Source organism: Mustela erminea, chromosome 4 (assembly GCF_009829155.1).
Source record: "Mustela erminea isolate mMusErm1 chromosome 4, mMusErm1.Pri, whole genome shotgun sequence".
Classification (NCBI taxonomy): Eukaryota; Metazoa; Chordata; class Mammalia; order Carnivora; family Mustelidae; genus Mustela; species Mustela erminea.
In genome coordinates, this window is record NC_045617.1 from 21353629 (window position 1) to 21376070 (window position 22442).

Below are 22442 nucleotides of genomic sequence, written 5' to 3' on the forward strand. Positions count from 1 at the left end.
CAAAAAAAGCTGCATTCCAACTGAAGAAGAATTAGTCACATGAGACTAAGTGAATTCAGGAAGATGATTATAGTTTTAGTGAGTCTTGTTTAAAACATTGCTGATTCTCTAATGTTTGCTCTTCCAGATTAAGGAAATTTTCTCTTAAAATATATATGACTTACAGAGGTTTGATAAAGCATTCCCTTGTGAACAAATGGAAACCTTTTTTCTCCCCACCTGAACTTTCTGAAATTCCAAAATTCTCACTCAGTATTCTTCCTCCCATGGCAATTATAGTTATTTGCATAAGATCGGTAAGAATCTGTTCTCCTTGTAACAGGACACCACTGGAAACATTGGTTATTTTACCAAGGCTTTGATTAGAATGTTACATTTGAGAGAGACATGCACAGCCTCCAATATGACCAAACAGTTTTAAGGAATAAGGCTGACACCACGGAGCCATAAAGCCCGTTGGAAATGTTGGCTGGAGAGCTTCCTTACAGAGTTCCCGGCAGCTTTACCAGGGAGTTAAGAATGTCACTTCCTGGCAGATGCAGGAACCTCAGGATATTTTGGGAACCTCAAGAAGAGGAATTTGCCCAAATCTACAGGTACTGCAGGCACATATGTCTAATAGCACGTATTTGGCTTGGTTTCTGGCCTAGAAATTCTATTATAAGTTCAACCTACAGATTCCTTATAAAAAGTTCCAACAAAACTGGATTTAAAGGATCTATTTGATCAATCACTATTCTTTTTTTTTGTAAAGATTTTATTTATTTATTTGACAGACAGAGATCACAAGTAGGCAGAGAGGCAGACAGAGAGAGGAGGAAGCAGGCCCCCTGCAGAGCAGAGAGCCTGATGCGGCGGGGCTCGATCCCAGGACTCTGGGATCATGACCTGAGTTGAAGGCAGAGGTTTTAACCCACTGAGCCACCCAGGCGTCCCCGATCAATCACTATTCTTACTGAGTTTATGTAAATAATTAGGCCAAGTTTGTTTGGGATTTTTTTTGTATGTATGTATCTAATTTTTTAAATTTAAATTGAACTAACGGGGCGCCTGGGTGGCTCAGTGGGTTAAGCCTCTGCCTTCGGCTCGGGTCATGATCCCGGGGTCCTGGGATCGAGCCCTGCATCGGGCTCTCTGCTCAGTGGGGAGCCTGCTTCCTCCTCTCTCTCTCTGCCTGCCTCTCTGCCTACTTGTGATCTCTCTGTCAAATAAATAAATAAAATCTTAAAAAAATAAATAAATTGAATTAACATATAATATAATATATTAATAGTTTCAGAGGTAGAGGTCAGAGATTCATCAGTCTTATATAATACCCAGTGCTCATTATATCACTGCCCTCCTTATGCCCAGCACCCAGTTACCCCCCACCTCCTCTCCAGCAACCCTCAGTTTGCTTCCTATGATTAAGAATCTCTTATGGTTTGTCTCCCTTTCTGATTTCATCTTATTTTTCTCCTCTCTTCCCTTATTATCCTGTATTGTTTCTTAAGTTCCACATATCAGTGAGATTATATAATTGTCCTTCTCTGATGGAATTATTTCGCTTAGCGTAATACCTTCCCGTTCTATCCATGTTGTTGCAAATGTCAAGACTTCATTTTTTCATGGCTAATATTCCAATATATATACACCACATCTTCTTTATCCATTCAACTGCTGATGGACTTTTGGACTCTTTCCATAGTTTGGCTATTGTGGACATCGCTGCTATAAACATTGGGGTGCAGGTGCCCCTTTGGATTACTACATTTGTATCTTTAGGGTAAATACCCAGTAGGTAAATACCCATAGGATAGCTCTACTTACAACTTTTGAGGAATCTCCATACTGTCTTCCAGAGTGACTGCACCAGTTTGCATTCCCACCAACAGTGTAAGAGGGTTCCCTTTTCTCCATATCCTTGCCAACATTTGTTACTTCCTGACTTAGTTTTAGTCATTCTGACTGGTGTGAGGTGGCACTTCACTGTGGTTTTGATTTATATTTCCAGTTAGGCCAAGTGAGTTAAAACTGGACTTGTTTTACAAACAAATTAGTCTTAGGGTGTCTGGCTGGCTCAGTTATTGGAGCATGCAATTTTGTGGTCATGAGTTCAAGCCCCATGCTGGGTGTAGAGATTAGTTAAATAAAACTTCAAACAAATAAATGCATTAGTCTTGATTTAGCTATCTGGAAATAAGGGTGAATTCAGAGAGAAAAATTATGTTTCAGTAACACATCCTTATGGATTAGATTCTAGCTTTGGTTAACTGTCTTTATTTTTTATTGGGGGAGCAGAGGGAAGGAGAAAGAGAATCTAAAGCAGGCTCCATGCCCAACATGGAGTCCGATGTGGGCCTTGGTCTCACAACCCTGAGATCATGACTTGAGCTGAAATCAAGTATCAGACGCCTAACCAACTGAGCCACCCAGGCACTTCCAATTAACTGTCTTTAAATGTTTGTTGTTTGCCTAATCTAGACAACCTGAGGTAAACTTCAGAGAAATGCCACAATAGCTTATGTACAGACAATCTTCATGCTTGTTATTCTGTGGGTGGGGATAATAACAGGACCCAGTGGGCATATGATTATTTGAACAGCTGGAAAATGGGATGGACTCCCCAACACCTGTATAACTCAACTATCACTCTGACCAATCCTGTGGGGCTGGCAGGACAGAATCACTCCTTAAAAGCTGAAGTCTATACCACTCCACTCAGTTAACTATGGACTTGTGGAGATAATGAATGGCCCCACTTTCCTTATCTGTCCACTTATACTGGATGAGATCCTTGGGGATGCCCACATCCCCAGACAAGTCTGCTCCCACTTGCCAGTGATTCTTCATATTAGGCTATTTGCTAAGCCTAGACCTCAAAGAGAGCTTCTTGATGGTTTTATCCCCTAGCCGTATTTGTCCTAGGAGCCACCTCCACTGATGTAAAATTCCAAGTAGAGGCTTTGGTCAAGCATAGAAGAACGGCCACCTTTAACTATGCCCAACATGCAGTTACTCAGAAATTCGAAACGTGGCCCTCTGAAACCAAATGGCCCTTGATATCCTGCTGCAGCTCAAGGAGAAACCTATGCTCTATTAAAACAAAATGTTATGTATATTCTCCAGATTACCATGAAAATGCTACAGGGTTACCAGAAGGCATGAATATTCAGATTGGTGCTTTAAACGATCCTCTCTCCTTTAATAGGTTAAACTCCTGGACTAGAGGAAGATTTTCATCAACTATCAAAGGTCTTTTATTTGGGCTTCTCTTTCCCATAATAGCAATATCACTACTACTACTACTACTACTACTACTACTATTACTATTACTTTGATGTCTTTTCTGATGTCTCTCCACCCAGTGTTAAGATTCCTTTACTGTCATAACTTTGAGCTGACAGATGACCTTTTCTGGTCAGGGAGATTCATACACGCTGTTTAGCTTGGATTTGGCTGCCTCTGTCTTTTATAATTCCTACATATAAATTCCCAACTGACCAATACTGACCTATAGCTAAGGACATCTCTATGCCCCTCATTCAGCTCCTGAGAAGCTCCTGAAGATGAGACCTCCCCGTCAAAAGCCAAAGATCTGTCATTGTCGCTCTGTCAGCAGGGGGATATAAGAGGCCACTTTTAGGCAACAGGCTTGAGCAATAGAAACGTGAGCAAAGCAAAAGGGCCCACAGAGACCACCAACCACCGAGCTGACTCAAACAGGCTCATTAAATGATCCACTTTCAACTAGCCGTAGGCCCTCACTGACCATTACAAGAGTCCTAAGCACAGTCCTAAGATTACCAAAAAAGGGAAAATTCCATATGTTCCCATATTCCCTCACTCTGCCTTACAACTCTGGCTCCTCACCACTGCCTCATCACAGACAGTCCCTCCTTTGCTGTCCTGCCCGCTGCTCCCTTGCAGTGTATTCAGGAACCTTCTATCTCCTTTGTTCTGCTTTGGGTGAATTCTTTCACACCTGTGCCACCAGCCCCCACCCAACTGGGATGCCCCACATTTGGTGGCCCCCCATCTGACTGGAACACCCCACATCAACTTTTAAAATACATGTGATTTAATGAAAAATTACTTATTTTATTTCTTCTCCTTCTATAAAGGCATTATTTTCATTAAATTATGTATACAGTTAGCTTTTATGACCCAGGTATTTTATTTCAGGAGAGAAAAGGAGGTCCTGGGCCTGACACACTGCTCTAGATACGTGACAGGGTTGCTGTGAAGGTAAATGTGCTGCAAAGCTCAGAAAGCCCCTCACAAGGAAGAGGGGGAACAGGGACACTAGGATCAATTATCCTGACCCCAGGATTCAGTATCCTGCAAGCTGAAGTGCAGGAACAAAGCAACTTGGCAACGAACTGTGGGAAGTCCCTGAGGCGGCTCCTGAAGAGTAAGAAACATAGAAAAGAAAACCATGTGTTCATGTAAATAGAGACACAATTAAGTAAGCACAGGCACACTTGACTTACGTTGAGGCTATTAAAATGTTTCATAAATTCAATCATCAATATATGGTGATATTTTAAACTCCACACATGGGTGCAAAGATCAAGAGAGGCATGGCCAGCTATTGCTGGGCTGTGGTCATCCTCAGTCATCTGAATCTTCTGGAAGCAGCCAGGAGAAGGGACAAGGCGTAGGAGATACCATCTCACCTCAACACTATGTACCTCTTACCAATGGATTTCCCTATCTTTAAATTGCTCCACACTGAAACTAGACAAGGTATTTTATTTCTATTATTTAACCATACCCTTACACTGTGTGTGTGTGTGTGACCAGAGAAAGTCTCCAAACCAACTAATGTCTTTCCCTGTACGAGTGAGAGAAAACTGTTACACCTTCAAGGTCTATTACACTGAAGATCAAAAGAAAAAAGAATTTAAGAACATAAAGTGCTGGGATGCCTGGGTGGCTCAGTTGGTTAAGCAGCTGCCTTCGGCTCAGGTCATGATCCCAGCGTCCTGGGATCGAGTCCCACATCGGGCTCCTTGCTCCGCAGGGAGCCTGCTTCTCCCTCTGCCTCTGCCTTCCACTCTGACTGCCTGTGCTCGCTCTCACTCTCTCTGACAAATAAATAAATAAAATCTTTAAAAAAAAAAAAAAAAGAACATAAAGTGCTATTAGAATAAGAAGTAGTCACAAGTAGAGAAATTAGTAGAACACATAGTTCAGCAATTCAGCCAATCCACAAACCCAGGATGAAACTGGCCTCAAAATATTTTGAGCGCCACACACAGGTCAGGCGCTAGAGACGGAGCAAAGGAAAGGGGGCTCTGCCCTGCCCTCTGATGCATCCAGTCTACTTTACCCCTTTATTCTTTACCATTTCCTGAGGTGTAAAGACAATTCCCACACAAAACCCCCCAATATATTTTGTAGAAAAAGCCACAGTTTTCACCAGCCTTTCCCATACTTACATTGAATTCATTATAGAGTATAAAAGCCTGACAAAAAGATGCTATTGCTGGTTTCAATTGAAGTTAAAAAGATGTCTGTCGATTTCTTTCTCTCCCATAAATTCAAAATCTCTTAGGAGTTTGGAGTCTATATTCTGAGGATAATTTTCATGACTGCATAAACCATGTATCACTTCTGAAAGCTACTGCTGAATTCTACAAATACTTATTTTTTGTCTAACTAAATACAATTTGGAACGCATGACAACTTACTGCCTTACTAAAAGCAGCAGCTCTGTTTTAGCTTACTTATCTGCAAATGATCAGTTTTCTAGGCTTCTTATGTGTTCTGTCCTATCCTATCAAGTTCCTACCTTAGTATATTACACTTTGAAAGAGGGGAAAAAAACCCTCACAAAACAAAAGAACCCCAACTAGCTTGTTCTGATGAGTATTCCGTAGCTATTTAACGTCCACCATTTTGAATCGTAAGTGGCCAGAAGTAAGGATCCTTATTCATCTGAAGTAGGAGAATACTGGTGACTACTGCCTGTGGCACAAAACTCATAAATGGGCAAATTTTCACTAACCTGAGTAGTCAAATTGCAGCAGATGTTGAGATCTGAAGGAAAATAAATGCAAGGTTAGAAAAGCAAGAAAAGCACTACTGGAAAAAAATCTGAAAAAAGTTGGGTAAGGTCAAGGAGAGGAGAGGTCTAACCATTAACGTAATAACCACGAGAACAGAGGAAGAGCAGTGTATTTTTAGAAACTGTAACTAGTAAGTAAAGTATCTGGAAAAAAAAAAAAGGCAATGTTTGGGCTCGATCCAAGAATTTTTAAATTTTCAACATGCAGGTTCCAATACACCAGATAAAAATAAGTTGGATAAAAAAATTCATCAACTGTTGGCTGGCCTTATAGATAGAAACGAGAGAGACTCTCTGTCATAGGCATCTCAAGAGCAATAGGAAGCAGTCTTATTTTTAGTATTTTCCACATTTCTAATTCTGCCCTCCACCAATATGGCCGCACACTTACTGTCACCTCCTCAAAGAGGCTGTCCCTGACTTCCCAAACTGAAGTGACCTCTCACCATCACTTTCCACTCCATTTTATTTTCTTCAAAGAAAATATCACTGTTTGAAAACTACCTGGTTTACTTGTTTATCAGGCTCTGTGAGCGCAGAGATTTTATCTGTTCTCACCACTGCATCCCTACACCTCAACGCTAACGGCACCCAGCAGGTGCTCAGTGAATATTAGTCAAATGAAAGAATGCTCCAATCTGTTCCAGTGAGTTATCATTAGAGGAAGACACACACATGCAACAAAAAAACCCATGAGAATAATGGGAATAACCCATTCTAATTCTAGTGACAGCCCTACCACTCAAGCAAAATAAAACCTCTCCAATCCTCAACGTTCTTAATCTATTCAGTACTAGTGCTGCTTTCCTCATAGAAGGTTGCTGGGAGAATTGAATCAAAAATGTACGAAACAGGGGTTCCCGGTTGGCTCAGTTGGTTAAGCATCTGCCTTCAGCTGGTCATGATCCCGGGGTCCCCACATCAAGCCTCATATCAGCCGGCTTCTCCTTCTCCCTCTGCCCCTCCACCCCCACTCATGCTCTCTATGCTCACTCGTTCTCTCAAATAAATAAATAAATAAAATCTTTAAAAAAATGTATGAAACAAACTAAGGGTTGCTGGAGGGGAGTTGGGTGGGGGGATGGGCATTAAGGAGATATATCGAGTACTAGGTGCTATATGAACTGATGAATCACTAAATGCTAACCTTGACACGAAATTAATAATAATAATAATAAGTGTTTGTGTGTGTGGGGTGCCTGGACTGGCTCAGTTGGTAAAATATATGACTTTTGATCTTGTGGTTGTGAGTTCGAGCCCCACATTGGGTGTAGAGATTTAAAAAGATGTCTGTGTGAAATAAATACTTTCATATCCTTTTTGGAAGTTCGCTGGGAAAAGAAAATGAATGAAATGAAATGAACAAATAAATGGATGAAACAATTCCAGACCACATAACAACAAAAAAACCCTGCAAGCCATGTATGTAGGTATTATATATGTGTATATAAGCAACACAGTGAATCTCAATGGATGAATCCTGATATTTAAATTAATCCACTATACAAAGAAATATCCTCATGTCAAAGGAATTTATAAGCCTATTTTTATATGAAAAATAGAAAAAATAAAATAAAAATTACACTTGACCCTTGAACAACATGGGTTTGAACTGTGTGGGTCTACTTATAAGCAGATTTTTTTTTAATGAATACAGTAGAGTACTGTAAATGTGTTTTCTTATACTGTTTTTTAAACTGCCATTTATTAAGCAATCTCTATACCCAGCTTGAACTCAGAATCCCAAGATCAAAAGTCACATGCTCTACCAACTAAGCCAGCCAGGTGCCCCTCTCTTTTAAACTTAACATTTTATTTTCTCTAGCTTACTTTACTGTAAGAATACAGTATATGATATATATATGTATATGTATATATATATATATATATAATATACAAAATATGTCTTAACCAGCTATTTATTATCAGCAAGGCTTCCTGTCAACAGTAGGCTATTAGTATTTAAGTTTGAAGAAGTCAAAAGTTATCGGCAGACTTCTGAATGCATGGGGGTCCAGTGCCCCAAACCTCGCATTTTCAAGGGTCAACTATACTTAAATTAGAAAATCTGGTGAAAAAACAATGTGATTATGCTTTATTCTACAAAGTATCATAACATTCTGCATTAGCTAATAAATGTCAAAGTAACAATCAACATAACTAGGATAATAAACCAAAACCAAGAAGAAAAAGAAGGGAGAAAATGAAACCGTTAGCCCCTAGTATTTAGTCTCCAGTGTTTAGCCTCTAGACTAAAAACAAAATTTTAATGTTAACTCCATCTTGGGTTTAATCTGATTATAGAGCAAGTAAGACTGACAGGGAAATTCTTCAGGCTATACAATTCTATCATAAGTCAATTGTAAAATATTTCCAAAGCACAGCAACCATTCTGCCCAAGGCTGGGGATATTTAATGGACCTCAACCCTTTTCCCCTGTCAGAACCTTACCGTGATCCATGATAAATGCAACAGGAGAGATCAGCCCAGCAGCCCAGTTCTGGCCCACCACACAACCACCTTTGGTTTACAAGGATCCTACTAGGAGGCCTGCATTCTCAGGGACACAACAACCTTGACCCTGAGCTCTAAACAGGTTCACAACAGAAAGAGGACAAAGCCAGTATAACTGCTATTGGCATCTCTGAAGAACTGGATGTGTCAGAATGGCACAACCCCTGACTGGGAAAGGAGTCCTAGGAGTTGACTAGGGTTACATTACCTGAAGAAACTATTTCGTTCCTCTAAAAATTCTGTTTCTACTATGTACATGTTGACATTTTAGGCTATGATAAGCTTCTATTTATTTTCCATGGATCTTCGCAGATGTTATGCTCCTTCTGTTGCTTTTTTAACTATGTGATGTCTGGCAAGCAACTTACCCTTTCCGTGCCTTGGTTCCTTTACTAGTCTAATTTTAGGAAGTGCAATTAAATCACCTGTATAATCCCTTTCGACTCCTTAATTACTGCTATATCTTTGCAGGTATGTAAATATTTTATTTAAAAGCCACACTTTTAAGAGGAGCCAGGTTCAAGCCCCGACTACCCCAGGTAGGAGCCTCGCATCACACAGATCTCGCAGCGTGGCCCTGAGACGCCAGTGAAGGATAATGTTTGTGGGAGCTTCTTGTAAACTGAGCGCTAATAAAAATAGGAGAGTCAATAAATGTTACATCTGTTTAAAAGCAATTGGTAGTTTAAAACAAACCCTCGTGTGGGTATGAGGACCGTCCGAGCAGAATCAGAAACTCTGCTCAAAACTCTGCTCGGAGCTCAGGAGGCTACACTTGCTCTCGCCCTGCTATTCCAGGAATGAATCCATTCCATGTGACACAGTCACAGCCAGATGGCATAACCTCACAGCAGCTGTCCATGTTTGCAATTCTGCCTCCAAATGGTAGGCATCACCTACCATTAAATGAGCTTTTCTCCAATTTGCTACAAGGAAATATAAGCGTCCTGATTACAGGTGAGCTGCCAATGGGTAGAGGAAGGTAGAAAGCTAGATACAAGTAATGGGAACAGAAAGCAGGAAAAGCACAAGGAAAAACAGACAGTGGCACAGGCAGTCCGGGCGCTAATACGTAAGAGATGTGCAGCCCTCAAATGATCTTTGAGTGCTAGAGACTCTGCCCTGCAGTACAATTATGTAACTTAGGCCTGTTTCCTCTTATGCTCTGTAATCCGTGGAGCTAGTGTCTGCAAAGCCTTCTCCAAAAAGACGCTCCAGAACATGGAGGTACGGTTAAACTAGCAGACAGTACTCTCAGTGGGTCAGACGACACTCTCCAGCTGTCACAACCACCTGATAAATATGGCGGAAGGCCAATGTCCAAGTATAGCCTAAGGGAAGATTCTTCAAATTCAGATTTCTATTCCCTTCGTCTTCTATCATAGTAACTTACTTTTTAATGATATAAAAATCACAATGGGACACTTACCAGCTGATTTAGGTTCCTCAAACCTCAACAAACTTTAATTTGATACTAAGCCAGGCAGTTGAGGGATAAGCAAATATCCATATAACAGTTAAATTTTGAAGTTATTCAAAAGTATATTTTAACAAACAAAAACAAAACAAAACAGAAACCTGGTGAAATTTACGCATTGACAAGAAAGAAGGAACAGCTTTCCAACACAAGGACTCTTTAGGGCCTTCTCAGGACACTAAGGACCTATCAGTGGCCTCAGTTTATATGTAATTCTAAAATATAAGCAATTTTTTCCCGTTTTCCCTATAATTTCTTATGTTAACCAAATATATGACAGATCTTGCTATAAATTTTCACATTTGTCCATTTTTTTCTTCTGCCATGCTTTATGTTCAGTACAGAAATCAAAACCTAACCTAAGACTATGTATATTCCATGTTCTGCTTGTCACAGATTGTGAAAAGTGATTCAGTTTTCTCACATTCACAATGTGCTAGAAATCAGAAGAGGAGATGAAGAGGCTGGAAATATGGTTACATGACATCTTCTCACTTGCATTACATTAGAACAGAAGCCCATCTCTTCCACAGCACCCCCTTCCGCCTCCCCGCCCATGGCTGTGCAGCAGGCTCTGAGGGCTGGAAGGGTCCAGCACTGTCTCTTTCCTTAGTTCTGAGAATGGAAGGGAAACAGGCAGCACTCCATCTGTGAGGTTACTTAATGAAGGCACAGCAGACTCTTTCATAAAAAGAACATGAGACTCAGAGTCCAACACCTGTGCTCAAATCCCAGCTCTTGAGTATAACTCAGTGAGTGACCTTGAACAGGCATAACTTAGCAGAGTCATTTCCTCAGCCTTACGTTTTTAGTTACTTATTATACTTGATACACTCATTCTTGTGATGGTTACATGAGACTTTGTGAAAATGCTTGACATATTATACATTTTTTGACATATTATAGATTTTTGACAAATGTTACCGGACTCTCCCTCTGAGGAAGCCACAGATGGATGAAAACATGTACACTTTTCCCATTTGCACGGCTCAACGCCCTGAACTCTGGCTCGGAGTAGATTCCTAGTTTCACAATATGAACAAGGCGGCCCTGACCAGTGAGGTCAAACAGGGACATCCCTGTACTGACCCATGAGAGCATGTGGCATTAATCAAAGCCATAAAAGGTCTCGTGAGGTACCACATGCCTCATTTATTGGCATGTTTGTCTCAAAACTTCATTTCTAGTTTTAAACTATAACTTGTTCATTCCCAGTTACAACTGGACTCAGTGTCCACTTAATTGCCATGTCAGCGGGCAAATGACTGGGTCTTTAATCACAGCATCAGATAAATGGGTCTTTCTACCAGATCAAAGTTTCTTTTAAGAACAGTCACTTCCTGACACAAAAATGACACATTCCTGTCTTATCGTGGAGTTTCTGAAAACAGGCTAATAAACATACATTGCAGATTACAACACAAGTCAGTTATCTTCTCTTTGCTAAAGAACTACATGGGTCTAAAGCTTAAAAACTAAAATTCAACCCAACTACCATATGTTCTAGAGTCAAAGAACAAAGGTACTCAATAGCTGCTTTTCAAAGTGAGTAGTGATGGAGAAATGGGAAAGTAATTAAAGCGGTATACCCACTCTCGTATTGAGGATGGAGCACTGCGTGTCACTGATAAAAGCTACATTATCATTGTCATCTGAGGTGTCCCTGTGCCTACCAAACCAAACTTCTGTTCTGGATGTGGTTCCTGAATCCCACCCTGCTCTGACACACTCCACCCGAGGCTCTTTGAGATGTTCAGTTGCTACACAGTAGGGCAGACACCTACTATATAGCTCTCCTAATTAATGGGGACGGCCACCAAGCGTTCCTATTTCCTCCTTTCATATACTTAAAATAGTGACAGAGACAGAGAAATTTCTTCTACTTCTATCAAGTGACAATTTCAGCATATGCATATAAAAGTGTGGGTCAAAGCAAAGCACATCAGTTCTTTACTCCATTAACAGATGGCATTAGTGTTAATTATTCTGAGGTTTGCCGAGTTTGAGTTATTCACTGTTTAATGACTACGAAAACCATCAGGTCCTATGTGAAAGACATATAAAATGTAAAAATCATTACGGCATCAAAGAGAGAATTTTAAAGACTGAAATGGTGAGAAAATGAAATTGCTTAGTAGTGTTGTTTTAGACTTACCCATACATACAGTCATTGAACAACATTGAACTTGAGGGCGTGCTGTGCACTAGGCATTGTGCTAGGTGTTTGGGATCTCTCACTGAATGAAACAAAAAGATCCTTAGCCAACAAGGCTTATATCCTAGCAGATATATACATAGAGATAGCAAATAATAATCATAAAAAATAAATTATGTACAATGTTATAAGGTATTAGGTGCTATGGAAAAAGAAAAGAAAAAGCAGTGTGGGGGTTTGGGAATGCTGTGGAAGGGAGAAGAAAGAAGGGAGTTTTAACCAAGTGGTCAAGGTATGCCTCATTAAAAGGTGAGTAACAGGGTGCCCGGCTGGCTTAGTCAAAGGAGCACGCAACTCTTGATCTTGGGGTTCAAGGCCCACACTGGGTGTAGAGACTACTTAAAAGTAAAATCTTTAAAAAAAAAAAAAGATGACTAGCAAACAGGGCAGTGTGGCAGGAGCAGAGTGAGCAAGGGAGGCAAAGACAGAAGATGAGATCAGACAGGGAAGAGGGGCCAAATGATGGAGTACCTTACAGACCGGAGTTTTTACTCTCAGAGAAATGGAAAGCCAACGAAGGATTTTGAGCGGAGTGACTTATGTGTTGAAAGAACACTGGTGGCCTCTGTGTAGAGAACTACAGCGCGCAGGGACGTTAGCAGGGAGACCAGCTACGTGTGTAAATTCAGGGATCTGGGCAAGGGATGATGGTGGCCTGGAGAACCAGGCCAGAAAGGAGAACCACCAGAATTTCCAGACTGAATCAGGAGTGTGGCATGAAAAAAGAAGAGCTAAGGTGAAGCCAGGTTTTGGGCCTGATCACTAAGGATGATGTTGCCATCTCCTGAGACAGACATGGCTGGGGGCAGAGCAGGCTTGGGAAGGGGTAAGACTTCAGGGTTGGACATGTTAAATCTGAAACACCTAGCAGTCATGCAAGTAGAGATATTAAGTAGGAAGGTGGTTCTAAAAGTCTGGTAGAGAATTTAGGAAAGAGGTCTGGGTGAGAAGTACAAATTCAGAGTCACTGGCATATATACAATGTCTGAACTCCGGAGACTGGATGAAACCACTGGGCGGGATGAGTAGATACAAAGACTAGGGAGAAGCGCTAGGACACACTGATACTAAGGGCCAGGGTGAAAAAGGAACCAGCGAAGACACGAGGGGGTGATGGAGAGGGAGGAGGAAAAACCAAAGAGTGTTACGCTTCTAAGAATGAATGAAGAAAAATGGGATAAGGAGAAGCCATAAATATGTAGCCCAGAAACAAAGCAAAACAACTCTCAGCCAAAGGGGGCAAATAATAAAAACTGAAGCAGTTGCCACTAACGATGTTTATTTAGAAAGTTAGGCCTCACCTAAACTCATCTATAAGATTTGTACCCTCGCAATGGAGATTAAATGGGCGGGCCTAAAAGAGAGATCATTTGACAGCTTTCCGGAAGCAACATGATACTTCATCTTTAAAAAGTCAACTAGGAAAATATAAGACCTCCAACCGGGCTTTAAGAGCAAGACTGACACAAAGTGTACATATTCTCTCTCAAATCATCATGTATAGTCTAACAGGTCAAAATCTTAGAATTTTTTACTTAATCATTTCACTGTACTTTTGAATCTTCAAAGAAGACCTAGATAAACTAGTTCCCTAGTTGATTAAGTAAGAATCTGAATTTAACACCAAATCTCGTGCTCAAGGCCCAACCCCAATCCTGTGAAGCTTTTACTAACCATTTTTCCAAATGGATATCATCTTTTTCCTTTGAATCTTTTATAGCCCTCACTTTAAAACCACTCAATTGGCAATCACATGGTCTTTAACGCTCATTTTTATGCCAGAACTGGATAGTGCTTTACATGCATTTTCTCTAATCCTTACACCAATGCTACAAAATTGGGTTTATCCCTATTTTATAGATGAAGAAACTGATTCTCACAGATGTTATTCAAGATCACGCAACTCGTTCAGGAACAAAACCCAGATCTGTCTTACCACAGAGCCCTTACCTTTACCCAAGATACAACACTGCTTCTGGAATAAATGTGCCACATCAATAATCACCAATCACTATTTCTGTGACCCTGAGCAAGTTTTTAAATCTTTCAGTTCCTCAGTCTTTCCATCAGTGAAATGAAGATGTTATAAGTACTTCAATGTTGTGAAGATTAAATAAGATAATATATGTAAAAATTACCAGCTATAACAGCTTTTATTATAACATTTACTAGATTCTATGCTCCTTTGACAGTTTCTTATACCTCCCATGTGTATTCCCTTCAACACCCAATAAAGGGTTTAATTCGAATTGAACATCATCTACTTGTGTTTGGAAAGATGGCGGGAGACTCCTTTTCCTCCTCTAAGGGAAGCCTGGATCCATGAACCCTGGATTACGCAGGTACCCGCAGTCCAAACCTTCATTTACAGCACAGTGACAAACACCGTGCACCCATCAAACACAAGATTAAAACAGCCCACGTGGCATTTAACTGGCTGGTGTTTCCTCTCCAACATGGCTTTTGGTGCTATACCAGTTTGACAAAGAGAAAATCACAAATGAAAAAGAGCAACACATCTGTAAGAAAACACGCCTGGAAGGAGGGAAAGCAGAAAAAAGTCCTGGCTTTATCAGAGTTAACAGAGACCTTATTGTTCTGATTTACAGCCTCCTGATGACAAACTAATCATCCCTCATTACGAAATCTGATTTACTTTAAGAAGTCAACAGCCAAGAACATTTTTATTAAATTTCCTTAGGCATACTCATTTCATTTAACATCTCTGAATGGGAACGGGAAGTCACTTAACGTCTTTGCTAATGATTCATCTGTTTTCCAGCCTGCACAATGTGAGCTAATACTGTTTAGTTTGCCCACTTCACAGGTTTTTTGTGAAGGTCAGATAAAATAATATATGTGAAATTATTTTACAGATTATAAATATGTTACCAGAAATGACTACACTGTCACCTACCACTTGTCCTTAGGTAAGTGTCTGGTAGCAACAAAACTGAGATATTGAGTTCTCTGCATATGCTCACTTTGTAGTACCAAAGAAGAATTTTTTTAAAAATCTTCTCATTTTGAGGACACCACAAATGTTTTAACCACAGAAGCTACAGAAAAGATAGTTGATAAAGGAAACTCTTCCACAATGGATCTACATTCTAACAAAAAATAGCTTCAGATGGTTTAGATATGCTTTCCTAAAAGTGCGAAAATGGACTATTAGGTCAAGATGCAGTCACATTCTACATATGTGACAGGGGTTGCATACTAGGTCATTTTACCTAGTACCTCAGTCTCTGCAAAACGCCAAGTGACTCAGAGTACTAAAAATTAGTCCTTCTCCCTGCCTCCCATCGGTCATCCCAGTGACTTCTTCAGCACTTGTGGCAAAATGAGAATAAGAGGAATTGAAAAATCAAAATTATTCTTAGATCCAGGACTGTTTACCATTTCTCCTCCTGTTTCCTTGACTTAATTCCTTTCTGAATTCTGCATAGGAACCCACCAAGAGTTGATGACATAGTTTACTAGCAGACTCCTTGAGCCCAGAATTCCCTGAGCTGTTACCAACTTCCACCAAAACTTTAAAGAAAAATTGCATGAATGTCCGAAAGTTGGACTGTAAATACATTTTTTAGCCAGAACAGTAAGAAAAAAAGGAAGAAACATAATAAGCACTTTGAGCAAATTTTGCCAGGGGCAAGTACTTCAGATACTGCTAATTCTTAGAGGCTTAAATTTGCCTCTGAGATAGACATAAACAGTATAAATTGTTTGAGCCCTTGAATTCTTAATTTCCTGTGAAATCTTGTTCTCCCCACATTTGGAATTTGCTAACAATTCTCTCACTTCAATAATCCTCTGAAAAGAACTCACATTTTCCCAGAAGTATCCTACAAGTAGAGGTAATGCTTCTTTGTGTCAAGCCCATTGGCTTTTACAGTTTAGCTAATTTCTGTACCTTTTTATCAAAAAATAATTTACTGATGTTGGCAAAATCATTGCACCATCTTTGTCCCTGATTATGATTTATAAGCTACTTAAAGAAAATGTGACCTATTAAGTTTCTGTTTTGACATTTGTTCTAGTATTTAAGCCTTCCTCTTTTTTTTTTTTTTTAATTTTTTAAAGTTGCTTCTGTTTATTTAGGTTTGGCAATTTTTAAAACACCAACGCACACCATGAAGCGTACCTTCTATTTAATGATCTGACGGGTGTGCTGACCTTGTCTTAAGGGACCCTGAATTTCAAGAGTTACTGAATTACAGCCAGGATAATGTTTAAGGCCAAGTTCAATGTGATCTCTCTTGCTCTTCTAAGAACTTTTCCAGTATGAAATCACGACATCCATTACCAGCAAAGCCAAAGAAGCATACTCACCAAGTGAACATAAGGCACAAAGTATCCAAAAAGTGCAAGTGGTATTCCAGCTGCCCAAACTGCATAAGCTGTCACCTTGAAGATGGCAAAATTGAAAATTTTTTTTGGAGGACTAAACTTCCTCCTGGAAAAGAGGGAGAATCTGTTGCCTCCTTTTGTTCCACTCTCTTTATCTTTGGCATTTGGAACAAGAGGTCGGTAAGTAAAGCTAGCCAGAAAGAGGACAAACATGAAGATGCAGAGGACCCTCAGTGTGTAGAAAAGGCCCACGCTGTCAGTCAGAAGCCTTAAGAGGAAAGGCAGCAAAATTGTGAAGATGCTGCTGCCAGCGGTGACAATGCCGTTCACCAGTCCGAGGCGCTTCTTGAAATAGTGTCCCAAAATGACCAAGGAGGGTTGGTAGGCAAAGGAGCAGCCACAGGCAAATATGACTCCATAGGTAAGGTACAGAGGCTCGATGGAGCTGTGTAAAGATGAAAAAGATGAAGAGTGCTTTCATTATTTGTATTAAGGGCTTGGCAGAACAAAACCTCATAGGAAAGGGGGTTTTAGTTCATCAAAATATTTTATACAAATAAAGGCTTACCAAAAAAGAGGTGAAAAACTTAATATATCAAGAATATGCCGCTGAAAATATTTTAATTCACCCTGAATGGATAATAAAATGCCTCAAGTATATGAAAAAATGACCGGAAGGCCATCTGTGATTTTGTTCCTCTTCCTCTTTCCATGGATTTCAGGTGACCCAAGCAGCACTCGGTAAGAACTGCTGTGCTCTCCACCACTCAGGAAGGACAGGGCCAGGAAGGGCTTCAGTAACACTGACACAGTGATTAACCTAACTAGCAAAAAACCTCATCTCAAAAAAAGTTTTGAACAATTATCATTTTACAATAGAAATTCATTATTTTATTGAGATTTCCCAGGCACTTACTAAGCAATCTATTCAAAGGAAAAGCTGCATTTGACATTTTCTCCCCAAAGTTATGTCAGAAACATTTGCACAGAGAAGCAGTTGTACCTCATTTTTGTTGGCCTAAGGGCTGTAGACCAACCTTCGCCCTGTACTGCACTGTTCTCAGTGTTGTGCAAGATAACAAAAAATTATATTCTGATTGCAGAAAGACTAAGTGAAGTGTGTTATTAGTGATCCCACCTTGTAAGTTTTAAGGCCATATAGACTTCAAAAGAATAATAAAGGATTATGAATTTTATAGTTTAACCAAAAATAACTCAATTACACATCTCTTATGAATGTAAAGGATTGTATTATTACATACTTTGAAACAATTAAGGTAAGGAGTAAAAGAAAACTATAAGTTTTTTCTTTTGAAAAGTCTATTCAAAAGGCTATATATCAGTAGAAAGGCAAATTATTTATTAGAAACCAACACAGATAAAGTTGGTTAATAATTAAATTTTGAACAATAATACTAGTCTAGCAATATGCTAAGGTAATCATAAGGAACTCTAGAATCTGATAAAATCAAGGCATGTTGGCAATCCTCTCTTCAGGATGCCCTTCCCCCTCTACTCACCCACAGCTAGCATAATCTCCAGAAGAGGCTCAAGAGTCACCCCTGAGCTTTCCCAAATTAATTTTACCTCGCTCTGATCACCCTTTCCTGAATCTCCACTCTATTCCATAACATATATTTAGCAACCATATGTTCCAGGTACTTGGTTAAAAAAAAAAAAACTAAAAATGTGCAAATGTCCTGCTTATAATCTGCTTAGTGAAACAAATAATAACATAGAACAAAATAAAAATAATACTTCATTCATTCTTCCTCAGTTTTTCCACATAGCAGCAGTTTTCCCGATAACTGCTACTTATTTCATGGGGCGCCTGGGTGGCTCAGTTGGTTGAACAACTGCCTTTGGCTCAGGTCATGATCCCGGACTTCCAGGATCGAGTCCCACATCGGGCTCCCAGCTCCTTGGGGAGTCTGCTTCTCCCTCTGACCTTCTCCTCTCTCATGTTCTCTCTCACTCATTCTCCCTCAAATAAATAAATAAAATCTTTTTAAAAAAATAGTACTGACAACAGTATCATCACGAACATCTATATCCGAACAATTATTCCACAATACTGTAAAGCTGCCAGGTGGAAACCTAGAGAGCCATGGATATAAATCGGAAACACTTTCTTGCACACTATTTTAAATACTAAATGCTGGGTGATACTAGCTTCGTATCTCCCCCACAGAGTACAGCACATCAGCATAAACGATGGCATTTTCACTGCTCCTGAGTCTCTCTCACTTCTAAATTTTCACCTCAGTAACAGCTCGTTCCAACTGCTGAAGTCTGACAACTGAAGTGCAGTCTAAGTCAGTAAGTAACAATTGTGTGTGTAAAAAGGATTCCGAGCAGGAAACAGATGTGACCTAGAGCTGCTAGAAGGCTTTCCTAAGAAGGCAGAACTTGAACTACAGGAAAGTGCGTTCGACCCCTGGAATTTATATCACACTCCCCTTGCTCCTCTGAAAGCTCTGTAGCTTCTGATCAGTGGATTAAAAACACAATTGAACGAAAAATATGAGAGTGCTGCAAGCAACAGCTTTCAAATTATGAAGCTCTGACTTGCTACTCCGGATAACACTGTTTAAGTCATACTGCTTAAAGCTTGTGCAATGAAAAGGAGGATTTTTTCCTCGTAAACAGCAAAGTTTCTGAAGGAACAACTCTGTGGTAACTAACAGCTCTTGAAAAGCATCATGAAGAACCAAGTCCTTACCTTACAAAAGAACTGGACATGAGTCCAATGAATCCAACAGCGGCACCCACAACAGCTGTCTTCCGACAACCAAACATGTCTGTGAAGACACTGGCTATTGGGCAGCAAAAGAAAATCATCCCCATGGACAGAGAACTTACCCATGCTGTAAAAGAGGGACAAAAGGGACATTATGATACAGCAAATGGCATTTGTACTTATCCCAAAGGATATAATACATATTTAGAACAATGTTAGTACAAAAAAGGTATTACATTTTGGAATGGGAGGGAGTTGGAATAAATCAAAAGCAAATCTGAATCACAGCTCAAAGGACTTGCCAGTACTAATTATAACTAGCCCAGCCATTATTTGTGTTTAATTGAATTCTTGAAAAGTTTGTTTTCTTAATCAAATCATTCTTCTAGGACGCAAGCACTATTAATATCTAACCTGTTATCTACAGTTTTAAGCAACTTCTACTTTTTTTTTTTTAATGAGATATATTTAGGAATGCATGCCTATGTGGTCAAACTGAAGAAATGGTGACCACTGGAAGTCAGGATAGTGGCTAACGCTTAGGGGGAAGAAACAGAATTATAATCATTGGGACCCAGTAGTTAAGAACTGAACATCTGCCTACTAGAGTCTGGGCTTAGTTCTTGTGCTAAGAGCATCAAGACATACATAGGTAGTCTATTTGTTGACCTGGATAATAGTTTCTGGGTGTCACTTTATTTGTGAAACCACATATACATTCTTTTTTCCTTTTTTTCTGAAAGTATGTTATAATCTCACACACACACACACACACACACACACACACACACACACACACACAAACTTAAGAATCAGAAGTCATAATTTCCTCTCCTGACTCTGTAAAAACTAAAACAAAAGGGAACCCTTCCCCCCAAAAAAAATGAGAGAGAGAGAAACTAATACTGAATACAAATTAGGGCAACTTTCTGCCAAAGAAATGAGTGATCTCATAAGATACTAAGTTTATAAATTCTTCTTAAAAAGTATTAAAAAAATGAATGGAACCTAAGTAAATGTGGCTAAACAACAAACAGATTTAGGTCCAAATCCCTTGACTACTATATATTCTTAGGCAATTCACTCCCCCTGAGTCTGTTTGCTGATCTTGAAAGAGGATCTAACACCTAGTTTTTCCCCAACCCCAGCTTTGTCTCTTTTCCTGACTGCTTCTCCCCTTCTCTAGCGGCCATACCCTCTGAAGCAGGTATGGGAAAGAGAGAAGCTGGGACAAGGAAGGCAGATTCCATCGTCAGTGGTCCTGCCCAAACACCTGTCTGATCATGTTTGAAGCTGACTCTTTTTTCTCAGATGTACTTTTGTGGGTTCTCCAGAGTCTCACCTCAGAGACCTTCTGGCTGTAGCTGCACTCACAAGGATAATTCATTTTCCTCCTGGCTTTCTTGCTGTCACTTAAAAGACCAACTATCAGAGCTTCATGGCCCTTCTAGGCAGTGTATCTGGGCAGGAATCAAAACGGCTCCAGACTGCCCTCTCTTCCATGAGGCCTGCCTCTGATGTACAGGAAACATTCGTGTTGCTTTGCCCTGACAAATGTGAGAGTGTAGACAAACTCCAACACAGACACGTCTTGGACAGCTTTGCCTACAGGAGCAGTTACCCAGTTTTAGTTTTCTCCTTGTTGGATTTCTCAGGGGATTCAGACCCCAGTCCTCTGTATCCCCTCACTGAAGAGAACCCTTCAAATCTCTAAATGGTCCCTTTCAAGTTCCCCTCACTTGATACCAAGTGAGAAAGCATGCACCCCTACTTCTCCCATATGCTAAAATGAAGCCACAGCATAATTTTCTGAAAATATTCTTCCCTGACCTGTAAGTGGACTTCTTAGGGCTTTGAGAGCCTCTAACTTGTTCTTGAAATAGGTCACTTTTGAATTTCACTCTATTGTACTTTAGTGCATTGGCTAAAATTCCAACAGCACATTCTGTTATGATAATAATCAGCAGATTAGGGTAGGTCCATCTTATGATCAAATTCAAGAAGAAACTAATTCCTGAATGAATAATTACTTGCCATTGTTAACTCCTAAAACTTCTAGCTTTTATAACGTTTTAACATGATAACCCAGAGAATGCAAGGTCTTATGTTATGATACACATTATAAAAATAAAAGACTACTATCCACCTCTGCCAAGTCTGTGATTATTATTAATAAAAACTCAATAAAGTTTTGAGGTAATATATTTGCATACTCAGAGATGATCTCATTTAATCCCCAAAACATTGTAGGTAGGTCCTCTTATTAAGTTCATTTAACAACTGAGAAACTGAAGTACATAGTCACTATACCGAGCATGGTAAAACTTTTATTTAAAAAATGTGCAGGGGCACCTGGGTGGCTCAGTGAGTTAAGCCTCTGCCTTCGGTTCAGGTCATGATCTCAGGGTCCTGGGATTGAGCCCTGCATCGGGGGGCGGGAGGGGGGGGTCTCTGCTCAGCAGGGAGCCTGCTTCCCCCTTTCTCTCGGCCTGCCTCTCTGCCTACTTGTGATCTCTCCCTCTCTGTCAAATAAATAAATAAAACCTTTTTTTTAAAAATGTGCAAACAATGAATCACGGAACACTACATAACATAACATAACGTAACATAAAAATAAATAAATAAATAAAGCAAACTAGCCCAGTCCCCCGATGGAATTCAACCAAATACCTGCACAAGGTTTCCTATTATTGTTGAGAAAACAAAACTTTTTCAATGGAAGAGGTGCTATTTAAATTATAGAATACAACATTCTCTCCCTTCCTATTAAAAGTGCCTATTACCTTCAAGGCACTATCCTAGGCTGTTGAGAATACAAAAACAACTGAGAGATTTCTCTACCTTCCAATAATTTTCAGTCTAGAAACATATATGCAAACAGAAGTCCAGAACACCCACACAGAGGGGTGCCTGGGTGGCTCAGTGGGTTAAAGAAAGCCTCTGCCTTCAGCTCAGCTTCATGATCTCAGGGTCCTGGGATCAAGCCCCACATTGGGCTCTCTGCTCAGGAGGGAGCCTGCTTTCCTTCCTCTCTCTGCCTGCCTCTCTGCCTACTTGTGATCTCTCTGTCAAATAAACAAATAAAATCTTAAAA

General features: G+C 40.0%; 1 protein-coding gene across 1 annotated transcript in view; it reads right to left on the reverse strand.

The window, feature by feature from the left end:
* SLC16A10 (solute carrier family 16 member 10) overlaps window positions 1-22442 on the reverse strand; it is a 124022-nt gene that overhangs the window by 29591 nt on the left and 71989 nt on the right. The window contains exons 2-3 of the mRNA XM_032338793.1: window positions 19331-19475; window positions 16591-17053 (exon numbers count right to left, since the gene is read on the reverse strand). Coding sequence (XP_032194684.1) covers window positions 16591-17053; window positions 19331-19475 — 608 coding nt within the window. The remainder of the gene's footprint in view (window positions 1-16590; window positions 17054-19330; window positions 19476-22442) is intronic.